General features: G+C 37.8%; 1 protein-coding gene across 2 annotated transcripts in view; it reads right to left on the bottom strand.

Annotated features, from left to right (window-relative positions):
- The window catches only part of LOC133302161 (guanine nucleotide exchange factor SPIKE 1), a 53,524-nt gene that overhangs the window by 23,325 nt on the left and 17,781 nt on the right, over positions 1 to 12,418 (bottom strand). For both annotated transcript variants that reach the window (XM_061501910.1, XM_061501909.1), the window contains exons 15-19: positions 6,478 to 6,585; positions 6,268 to 6,305; positions 4,617 to 4,761; positions 3,390 to 3,516; positions 2,706 to 2,899 (exon numbers count right to left, since the gene is read on the bottom strand). In XM_061501910.1, the coding sequence (XP_061357894.1) occupies positions 2,706 to 2,899; positions 3,390 to 3,516; positions 4,617 to 4,761; positions 6,268 to 6,305; positions 6,478 to 6,585 (612 nt within the window). The remainder of the gene's footprint in view (positions 1 to 2,705; positions 2,900 to 3,389; positions 3,517 to 4,616; positions 4,762 to 6,267; positions 6,306 to 6,477; positions 6,586 to 12,418) is intronic.

Here is a 12,418-nt window from a genome sequence, read left to right as displayed (position 1 = left end):
GCACTCTTGAGAGATACAAGGCTCGATTAGTCGCCAAAGGTTACACTCAAACCTATGGCATTGATTATGAAGAAACCTTTGCTCCAGTTGCAAAGATGAATACAGTGAGAATCTTGTTGTCCCTTGTTGCCCATTACAATTGGGATATAAATCAATTTGATGTGAAAAATGCTTTCCTCAATGGTGAGTTAGAAGAAGAAGTCTACATGGAAATCCCGCCTGGTTTTGATTCTGTGAAGGGGGAAAATAAAGTTTGTCGATTAAAAAAGGCCTTGTATGGATTGAAGCAGTCACCTCGTGCTTGGTTTGGAAGGTTTACTAAGGTTATGATGACCTTAGGATATAGACAGAGTCAAGGAGATCACACTCTTTTCTTCAAGCACTCCCGAAACGGGAAGGTTATTGTGCTCCTTGTATATGTTGATGATATTATTATCACAGGTGATGATTTTGTGGAGAGACAGATTCTGCAGACATGGCTTGCCTCTGAGTTCGAAGTCAAAGACCTTGGGAAACTGAGATATTTCCTAGGGATAGAAGTAGCTCATTCAAGCAAAGGAATTTTTATCAGCCAAAGGAAATATGTTCTTGATCTTCTCAAAGAAGCAGGAAAGCTCGGGTGTAAACCCTCTAATACTCCTATTGAGCAGAATCACAAGATGGGCTATGAAGAAGAGAGTCCTCCAGTTGATAAAGGACAATATCAACGGCTAGTTGGGAAATTGATATTTCTGGCCCATACTAGACCAGACCTAGCTTATGCTGTTAGTGTTGTCAGTCAGTTTATGCACGATCCAAAGGAAAAACACATGCAGGCAGTAGAGAGAATTCTTCAGTATCTTAAAGGTACTCCTGGTAAAGGATTGTTATTCCGACGTGATGGCAATCTATCTTTAGAAGTCTACACAGATGCTGATTATGCTGGATCCGTGACTGACCGTCGTTCTACCACTGGTTATTGCATGTTTCTTTGCGGTAACTTGGTGACATGGAGAAGTAAGAAACAAGATGTGGTTGCCAGATCAAGTGCAGAAGCTGAATTTCGAGCTATGGCTCAAGGCATTTGTGAGCTACTGTGGCTGAAAATTGTACTTGATGATCTCAAAATAAAATGTGAGGGACCTATGAAGCTGCTATGTGATAATAAGTCCGCTATTTGTATAGCTCATAATCCAGTTCAACATGATCGGACTAAACATATTGAGGTCGACCGCCATTTCATCAAAGAGAAACTTGATAGCGGGTTGATTACCACTACATACATTCCCACTGGGCGTCAATTAGCTGATCTATTAACAAAGGGGCTTCCTTCAGACAGATTTCAAGAACTTACTAGCAAGCTGGGAATGATAAATATCTATTCCTCAGCTTGAGGGGGAGTGTTGTAAATAATATTGATTTAGTTATTATTTAGTTTTTATTTAGTCATTTATTGTTGTATTGGGCCAAGCCCTTTGTTGTATTGGGCCAAGCCCATTAGGTTAAAAGTAGGTCAAATATTCTCTATAAATAGAGAACCCTTTGTACAGATTATTTACAATTCTAAAATATATCAGAATACCCTTTTTCAAGTTGGTATCAGAGCCTCGCCGCCCCCCACTTTCTCTTGTGGCGTTTCTTAGCACAGGTAGGCTGGGCCTGTTGCATTGTCCACTCTTCAAGCCCAATGGGCTCTTGTGTGAGGGGGTGTGTTGAGATATATAGTCTCACATTGGTTGTATGTGCAACTAATGTGGAGTTTATAAAGCCTTAGACACTCCCACCCTTTGAGCTAGCTTTTGGGGTGGTGACCTCAAGGTTCTTTACAGGGTAGATGAATATAAGTCTTTCAAACCAAATGATTCTGTTGTTTTGCCTTTGCCGTTGGAGACAAGGGAACTATTGTGCCAGAGAATGGAGATCCTCCTGGTAAATGGGAAAAGTATTACAGTAAGCGAAAATCACCTCTAGACTGCCAGGATTCTGACTCGAGCCTTAGTTCCAGCAAACTGATACAGCCGACCTAGATGTGCCTATTGCTCTTTGAAAAGGTACTAGATCTTTCTTTAAACCGAAGATCCACTTCAAGATATTGTACCTATTTCTAGGGAAATCTTGTGACCTGGAGAAGTAAGAAACAAACAATTGTTGCGCAGAGCAGTGCAGAAGCAGAATTTTGGGCTCTAGCCCAAGGTATTTGTGAAGGAATTTGGTTAAGAAGACCCCTTGAGGAATTGAAGATATCTTTTTCCCTACCTATCAGAGTGTATTGTGATAGTAAGACAGCTGTCAGTAATGCTCAAAAGAGTAGACTGCAGATATCCACACTAAGGGCCTACACTGGCCAGCCTTTGAAAACCCGATTGGCAAGTTGGGAATGATCAACATTTACCTCCTAACTTAAGGGGGAGTGTAGAAAATCAAGATTAGAATCTTTCCACTTTTATTAGTGATTTATTTTTTTCTTTAACAGGAATTTGAATTTTGAATTTGCTTTTACAGGATAATGCTGATGACTCAATGCTGAGTCATTCTTATCCAATTTTTTCCTCTCTCATTTACTCTTGTACAAACACTCCTATCAGTGTAAATCAAATGTATCAATTCAAAAAACTCTTTGTTTTACATCTTTCAATACTTTCAATATTTATAATTAATATGCAGAAGCCCTACTTAAAGTCAAGAAACATAGCATCCAAATATATAGAAACAGAGAAACAACGTACCAACTCAAAAACTTGTCGTGGCTCAATAATGGATAGAAGATCATAGCAAAAGAAGGCCAAACTACTGTTCAAACGCTTTGCCAAGCTTAAACCCTTCTTGCAGCGCTCGTGCACCTCAGTAAGAAGGCAATCATACAACTGCATTATACATCTGAATACACCATCCTTCAACTGCATTGGTGGGATATCTTCACCTTTTGAACAAAAAGAAATGAAAGATTGAGATCAAAATTCAAGCCAGAATATAAGCCAATTCAAAGTGTAAAATTAAAACTTTATTGTCAATAACAGATGAATTTTAAACACAAATATGGATATTCTCAAAGAATTAAATCAATGGGTTAAACAGGCCAAAAGTTTATAGTTTATTAAAAATTATTAGATAGCCTAGCAGCCTAGCCTGCAGGCCAATACTTCCCTAACCCATTTAATCCATGTGCTAAACAGACGGGGCCTGATTTACCTGCTTTTAAATTTCAAACAGACTGGCCTATAAGAAAGTCAAACCATTGTTAAAGCCAAGTTGAATGGGCTGGTTTGCAAGCTCAAGCTCGTTTCCCCAGCTCTATTCATATCAATATTCTTCATAAAAGGATAACAACTAAAATGAATAATTTGGGGAATTAAAAAGGATTGGAAATTTATGAGGCCATACATTATCAGATCAAAAGCTTTTAAAAGTACCTATTGGAAGACTATGATAGAAAAGGCGAGTCTTCTCCAATGCCATTGATTTAACAATTAGCTCCAGAAAAAACCATGCCATTGCCAAAACATCATCATACACAGGTCCAACACGGTACCCTTTAGCCTGCATAAAGCACTAATTCTATTTACTTACCTGAAGGGTGAAACAAAGCAGACATTTGAAAAATCATGCTAATAAACTGATTTTGTTTGCAATTATTACACAACAGCATAAAATTTATCCAAAATCCAAAAAATGAATACAAATAAGAAAGTTAAAATTAGGTACCACATCCCAAATAGTTCGTAATTGAGGAGTAAATGTATGCAAAGTCAGTCAAATTGCTGAAGAAGAAAACTATGGAAGAAAATCATGGATGGCTATCTCAGAAATTAAGATCCATTTTTATTTCTGCCACTTCCTTCGTAGTGAAAGTGATTCTTTAAAAATTAGTTACGGACAGAAATTCAACTTACTAAGAAGAAATTTCTGATTTCTCTGTGTTAGCTGTTGAAAAACTGATTCCACAAAAATTGTAAGTAATTGGTTGGAGAAAAAAGGTCTTTGGTTCAATGTAAAGAACAAATACCAATGAAATCTGACAAAAGAACAAAATGAAATAAGAAAGATATTTACACATCATTTTTTGTCACCTGTAAATAAGTAGGAGCACAGACAGACAACAGAAACCGGACAGTTACCTATCTAACCAAATAATATGTAAAGAACCAATTCAACCCAAAGCTTAAGCTGTTGGGTGAGGTTACATTAATGATTTTATATATCTCAACACGCCCCCTCACACGAGAGCCCACTGGGCTTGAAGGGTGGACAATGCACAGGCCCACCTACCTGTGCGAAGAAAGAAATTCCACTAGAAAGAAAGTGGGGGCGTTGAGGATCGAACCCGGTACACCGAGGCTCTGATACCATGTAAAGAACCAATTCAACCCAAAAGCTTAAGCTGTTCGGTGAGGCTACATTAATGATTTTATATATCTCAACATAATATAAAGAGCTTAATGCTTAACAACCTGATCTGGAAACTTGAGAACAATGTGAACTTCCTAATTACTCCCTAGCACACTAAATCAGCATATACATACAAAAGTGCAAGTAGCTATTTATAATACATAATAAAAGATACGACAGATGGATGATGGTCGCGATGATTACAATGAACAAGGGGCAGAGGAGACAAATGATACTGAATATTGCAATACCTTACTTCGTGCCAGGCTTCCCCAAACAGTGGATAATCCAGGATACACTGGTGGTTGACGACCACCAAAGTCATCAAAAGCACAATCAACATAGTTGACTAGAAAGTGATTTCTTTCAGCATCATCAACTGACTCCTGCTGCACCCTACAAATTAAACTTCCACATATTATAACAATAATTCAAATTGCAGGTAGAAATCCTAACAGCAAATTTCAACATTTAAAGACATATACAACCATCAAATCAGAGGTCTAATGTCTATGCATTCGAAATTTTAAGGGACACCCATCACTCCCCCCAAGGTTCCACTACAAGCAAACGGGTGAGGGGCCAAAAAATTAAATGATACAGTCAATTGACCTGATAGCATTCTTGTATATAGCTGGTTTTGCCAAAACACACAAGACACTCGGTTCAAGGCTACTTCTGTCCACAAACTCACAAGAAGAGTGTCATAAAGTGGCCTGTATTTAATTAGGGACTTTGACCTGACATGTTCCTGACCTGAAAAGCATAGTTCACCCTACATTGAACCAAATTTATTCCATGTCTTTCCCCCTTCCTATTTTATGTTTGTGCACCTGGTTACAACAGAGTGTGACAAATCAGTGCCTATTCACTAATTGGATGCTAGACACCTAGGAAGCACGGACACTCCAAAAAACAGGGAGTGTCGTGTCCGACACGCTTCAACACGTTCTGACATGTCAAGACACACAGTCAACATTTCCGACACCTTGACCATTTCGACACACGAATTTGACCGTGTCCGACACGGTCAAATGGCTTTTTCGTAAAAATATTATATTTTAAAAAAAAATTACTTTTTTAAAATTAAAATATATTAATTAAATTTCCACCTGATCATATCAATTTTATTTTATTTTGCCTTTTTCCCCTTAAGGTAGATAATAGATCGATCATCTCAGCACCATCGTTGTCATTCCTGTTACGCTCTTGTTGTGTCTCCTTCTCTCTGATCTCTTTCTCTGATATGATCTCTCTCTCTCATCCCAGTTCCTTTTTTTTATTAAAGCTTCCACCTTTATAACGTGTTGATGGGTATTATTAATTTAGTTTAGTTTTTTTATTAAATTATTGAATATTAATGAAATATATACTATATTCAATCGTGTCCCAAAGTATCGAAATTCATATTTTTTTAGGATTGACGTATTGGAGTGTCGTGTCGTGTCAGTGCTACATAGCTAGACACAAATACCCCATGTAACTACAACGACTAAAACAGACCACGCATAATTCCTGTTTGCCACAAGTCTTCTCTTTTTGAGTGTCTTTCAAAGAGGTTTTACTAATTTACAACTTAATAAAAAAGAAAAGAAAAGTTTTAACAGGGTATAAACAGAGGTGTACGCCAGCGCAGCATCTCAGACACACAGACCATGCCCATAACAGACGTAAACCATATCTCTACATGTAGTCATTAAGATAAGATTACTATAGGATAGGTGTACAGAATCAAAGAACAAGAACTCCTAAAACCACCTTGCGAGAGTAGAGGTGAAGGCAATCCTTATACACATTAAGTTTTTTACGCATATAACAATAAATGAAAATATTAATTTGTTTCCACATATCAAATACAATTTTAACTAACTTTAAAGGACCAGATATCCGTATAAGGCATACCTGGTTACAATATTAACCATAGCCCGGAAAGCTGCAACCTGAAAACAATAGCGGAAAGATGAATATAAAGTGAAAGAAGCAAAGCCATAAATGCAAAGAATGGAGAGAGAGAGAGGATTAAACCAACAAAATGTAATTTAAAGAGAAAATATAACAATAAATGCAACAGCAAGGCACTTTACCAAAAAAAGGATCAATTTATGAGCAAACCTGGAGTGTTTCTCCACCATTGCCAATAAGATGAAGCAGCATATTAAGAATTGGGTGAAGAAACTGAAGTAAAGCAGTGGAATCAACATTCTTCAAACTATTAATTGCCTGCATTCAAGAAAAAGAGAATATAAATTAGCCACTCCAACAAAGGATGCCTCGTGATATGTATAGAAAACAATCAAACTATAGCTTAAAATGGTTAAAAAAACATAACAGGTAAAACCCCCAAATAAAACAACCAGTAAACAGTGCAAAAATCAGACAGTCAACAATTTTTTTACGCATAACTAAAGCCTAAAATTAGTCCGGAATAATTTATACATGAATGTGTTTTAAACTTTTTAAGGTAATCAATAGTTAAAATATAACTACTTAAACTGTTAGGCATAATAATAACCATCTTTTACAGTCGCAACTTAATTATGTCATACAAAGTTTCTTGTTTTGTTGCTAAATGTCTATGCTTAGTTTTGCTCTACACCTAACCAATATTACAATTGAGAGATAGGCATTGGAAAAGTGGAGTGGGAAGGGCATCTTCTTAAGATAAGGGGGGAAAAAATATTGTTTGAGAGAAGAGGCAAAAAGCAATTAGGGGGAGGATAAGATGTCCTTCAAAACAGAAAAAATACGAAAGAATCAAGAATGAAGCAAATCTGTCCCAACTGTGCATAAACAAATGGCAATTCCTCTAAAACAACAATTAGTTGATCAAGAGAGACAAGCTACTGGGTCATTGACCCATGTATAGGAGAAGGAGAAGGGAGGTACAGAAGAAGGATGGGCTGTGAATGCATGAGAGGAGGAAAAGGGATAGTACTACGGGAAATGAAGGAATTATAATCAGTGAAGCGAGTGAGCAAGTGCAGGAATTCTGTAAAGAACCAATTCAACCAAAAAGCTTAAGTTGGGTGAGGTTACATTAATGATTTTATATATCTCTAATATGCCCCCTTACACGAGAGCTCATTGGGCTTGAAGGATAGACAATGCATAGGCCCATCTATCTATACTAAGCAATTCCAGTGGGGGACAATGAGGATCAAACCTGTGACACCGAGGCTCTGATACCATGCAAAAAACCAATTCAACCCAAAAGCTTAACTTGTAGGGTGAGGTTCCATTAATGGTTTTATATATCTCTAACAAATTGATTGGAGGAGAGAGAGAATAACATCACAGAATGGACAGGAAACATAAGATTGATTCAGCAGGGTCAGCAATCAAGAATAATACAAAAATATCACAAAAACTCTCTCATAAGCATGGATAAGAAACAAAAATATTCAACCAAAATTCGGAGCAATATCAATGCACAAAAAGATGAGAAATCATAAATTGAGATAGTTTTTCCAACTTATTCCAAGGCCCCAGATGCTCTAGTAAAAAACAGAAGTTTGTTACCAATAGCATAAAAAGGAAGAGGTCAGCCAAAATTTACAGGGAAAATGTAGTATGTTTATCTTAGGATGGAACGGGGGAAAAACTATTTTCTTTGTTTCTATCTATCGAATTGGGTTCATCAACTGCCAACCCAACTAGTTTGGGATAAAGGCGATGTTTATACTTATTTGCTGGTTTGTAGTCTCCATATGATTATCCTCTTTTGTAAGGAATTGATCCCCCTTAGATAAATAAAATTCAGTGAATTTCAATTCCTATTAGAAGCCATAAAAACAATCCTACCCCAAAAGAAACCCATAAAAATGGATCCTTCAACAAACTACATTTCATTTCATCGTTTATTATTGAGGAGTTAAGGATTTCTGGTTTTCTTAATTTTGTGTTTATACTACTTCCATAGCACCAGGTAATAGTACTCACAAAGAAATACTTTAATAGAAATATAACAACGCTATTCATAAGCCTTTAGCTAATAGTTTAAACTTGCAGGAGAGTTGATCCTAAACATGATATTAGAGCCTCTATAATCAAGTGATGCGTTTGATCTTTGCCATCCTCATTTGAATAAGAAAAGATCGAATTAGCATATGGTAGAGAGTAGGCATGTGTATCGTTAAAGCTTTAAACCCAAAAAAACTCTTGTGTAAGAAGGCATGTTATAGATATAAATAAAGTCATTTCTGTGAGAACTTTTTAGTCAGAGATGAATGATTTATTATTGTAGGAAATTAGGATTAGAATCTTTCCGCTTTTACTTTCTATTACTTAGTGATTAGATAGGATGGGGATGATGACTCATTACTGAGTCATTCTTATCTATTTTTTCTCATTTACTCTTGTATACATACCCCTATAAGTGTAAATCAGTGTGTATCAATACAGAAAAAACCATTTTTTTCATATTTCAACATGGTATCAAAGTCACGGTGTTACGGGTTCGATTCTCACCGCCCTCCATTCTAATAATAAAATATTGTGAAGTTTCTTAGCACAAGTAGGTGGGTTTGTACATTATCCACCCTTCAAGCCCAGTGAGCTCTCGTGCGAGAGGGCGTGTTAGAGAAGTATAAAACCACTGATGCAACCCCACCTAACAGTTTAAACTTTTGGGTTGAATTGGTTCTTTACAATTGGGAATTGAAGATGGGAAAGAAGTTGACAGAGAGCAGTACCAAAGGTTGGTGGGGAAGTTGATCTACTTATCTCACACTCGACCTGATATTGAATTTACAATCAGCATGGTTAGTCAATTCATGCATTCTCCGAAAGAAAAACACCCCTGGACGTGGCTTCTTCTTTAAAAGGGGACACAAGAGGATGATTAAAATATATACAGATGCAGATTGAGTTGGCTCTGCATTGGACCAAAAATCCACTTTAGGATATTGTACCTATGTCAGTGAAAACCTTGTGACCTGGAGAAGTAAGAAACAACAGTAGTTGCCCGAAGCAGTGCAAAAGCATAATTTCGGGCTCTAGCCAATGCTATTTGTGAAGGAATTTGGTTAAGAAGACTCCTTGAGGAATTGAAGATCTCTTTTTCCCTACCTGTCAGAGTGTATTGTGATAATAAAGCTGCTGTCAATATTGCTCAAAATCTAGTTCACCATGACAGAACAAAACATGTGGAGGTTGATCACCACTTTATCAAAGAAAAATTAGATATGGAAGTGTGCGTATTATCAGAGTTTGAGGAGAGAGATAGAGGATTGTTAAGAACCAATTCAATCCAAAAGCTTAAGCTAGTAGGTGAGACTACATTAATGGTTTTATATATCTCTAATACAAGAGCTCATTGGGCTTGAAAGGTGGATGATACATCAGGTTTAGCCTACCTGTGCTAAGAAATTCCACAAGAGAAAGTGAAGAGCGGTGAGGATCGAACCCGTGACATCGAGGCTCTGATATCATGTTAAGAACCAATTCAACTTAAAAGCTTAAGCTGGAGGGTGAGACTACATTAATGATTTTATATATCTCTAATAAGGAGAGAGAGAGAGAGAGAGAATGAGAAAGCCATTCTTTGATATTATGATTCTTAATTGAGCGAGATACAAAGAAACTCTATTTATAAAGCATGAGAGTCTAACAGATTAGAAACAAATAGATCTAACAAATTGAAGTAATTACAAACAAAAAAGGAGAATAAATCCTATATATCTAGAAGTAGAATAACAAAGTACATTAGTAAACTAAACTAATGCTAACAAAGTTAAAGCTTACAATATATCTAATACCCTCCCGCAAACTCAACAGCGTTGGGAATCTAAGACTCTAAGTTTGCTCCTTAGTTCAGCAAAACAAATAGGAGATAATGCCTTTGTAAGCGTATCCATGTGTTTGGTTCGAGCATGAAGGACAGGATTATGAGAGAGAGCCATTGTGCTCATATTATCACACAGCACCGGAGGTATAGCTAGAGGAACCTGAAGTTCCCGAAGTAAAGACTGAATCCAGAGAATTTCAAAGCAAGTAAAGGCTAGACTCCTATGTACAGCTTCTGGTCTGCTTTTTTGACCACCAAGATACGAAATTTGGCCCAAGATAAACACAAGCACCTATGTAGAACTTCTATCATCTGGATCGCTTGCCATATCAGCGTCACAAAAAGCAGTGAGAGATAAAGGTTTGAAAGGACTAGAAGCTTTAAGGTAAAGACCAAAGGAAACCCTTTAGGTATCTAAGGATGCGTTTAACCACTGACTAGTGATCTTTACGAGGTAGACACATAAATTGACAAACCTTGTTGACTGCATAACTAATTTCCGGTCTGGTTACGGTTGCATACTGCAAACCACCAACTATAGATCGATAGTAATGAGGGTTATTAAAATAAGTGGAGCCACACTTTGTGAGTTTGCATCCAGAAGACATAGGGGACGAGATACTCTTGGCCTCATGCATTGCTTCCCTAGTTAACAAATCTCGAATATATTAAGATTGACATAAACTCAAACCACCTGAAACATGATGTTTAACTTCAACACCAAGGAAGTAGTCTAATTCTCCCAAATCTTTTAACGCAAATTGTGAATAGAGCAAAGAAATGATCTGCTGAATGAAGGAAGAATCAGTGCCTGTGACATGAAGAATAGCCAAGGAAAACACACTCTTAAGACCTATACTCAAGCTTATGCCTGTTATAAGATCGAAGAAAAGGAAAGCAAGCACAATCAAATACCTTTAAGAAGGTATAATCGGGGAATTGCTTGTATAATCAAATACCTTTGGGGTTGTTGGTAATCGATTTATGAGATAAGTGGCTAAGATGAAAGCAAAGTCCCAAAACTTCATAGGCAAGGATGCATATGAGAATAAGGTAAGACAGTTTCAACAACATGCCTATGTTTTCTCTCAACTACTCCATTTTGATGATGAGTATGAGGACAAGCTAATCTATGTATGATTCCATGAAGATTCAAATATTGCGTAAAGGACCTAAACTCCCCTCCCCAATTAGTTTGAATAGCTTTGATTGGAACATGGAATTGAGTATTAACCATCACATGGAACTGTTAGAATAAAGTAAGTGCATCAGATTTTTGTTTCATGGGATACAACTAGGTATATCTAGTGTGAGCATCAATAAAAGAAATATAGTAGGAGTTTCCTGAAGTTGACTTTATTGGTGTTGGACCCGTATGAAGCACTGATACGCCCAAAAAAATTTTCCAACGTATCTGATACGCGTCCCGTACGAATGAGTGATTGAGTACCAGTTGTTGACAGAGTTGCTTCAAGGGCTTTCGAATGTGGGCATGGTCTAGGAAATCCGCGACCTTGTAGAAGGAAACCACGATAACAGAGTGAAGGGGTTATGATCCCATTTACAAGGTATGGGACTTGAAGTCCTATATTGGTTGTATGGGCAACTAATGTGGGATTTATAAGATCTTGAGCACTCCCACCCCTTGAGCTAGCTTTTGGGGTGGTACATCCACCCCCCCCCCCCCCGGCTTACTCTTGTGAAATTTCCTAGCACAGGTAAGTTGCGTCCGATGCACCATCCACCCTTCAAGCCCAACGAGCTTTCGTGTGAGAAGGCATGTTAGAAAAAAATATACATTAAAAGCCCACACTCACTGGCTTAAGCTTTTGAGTTGAATTGGTTCTTTACACACAGCCTTCCACTATGTCTCCCGGTTGCAATCGAGCAGCGTGGGTGGTGGCGCCGACATTGTAGTGTTTGCCCGGTGCTAGTAAAAGACTAGCGCAAAGCCAGCCCACCTGGGTGCGGGGGTTGTGGAACGTGGTGGAATGTTACAGTCTTATTTGCAATGTATAGGACTTGAAGTCCCACATTGGTTGTATGGGCAACTAATGTGGGGTTTATTAGGCCTTGGGCACTCCCACCCTTTGAGCTAGCTTTTGGGGTAGTGTATCCCACTGTTCTTATGAAAAGGCCATCGGATTCAGGCATGCCCGAGACGGGGATGAGGTTGGTGGGCTCAGTGTTAGAGAAGCACTTGGAAAGCGTCATGCTTTGAAAAGTGTCACAGTTGGAGAAGAGAGGAAGGTGATGGAATGAGGATTT

This window comes from Gastrolobium bilobum, unplaced genomic scaffold, assembly GCF_033153095.1.
Source record: "Gastrolobium bilobum isolate Gb01-03AN ecotype WA unplaced genomic scaffold, APGP_CSIRO_Gbil_v1 utg6075, whole genome shotgun sequence".
Classification (NCBI taxonomy): domain Eukaryota; kingdom Viridiplantae; phylum Streptophyta; class Magnoliopsida; order Fabales; family Fabaceae; genus Gastrolobium; species Gastrolobium bilobum.
The sequence above is the reverse complement of the archived record's forward strand: the minus strand, read 5'-3'. Positions and strand labels throughout refer to the sequence as shown.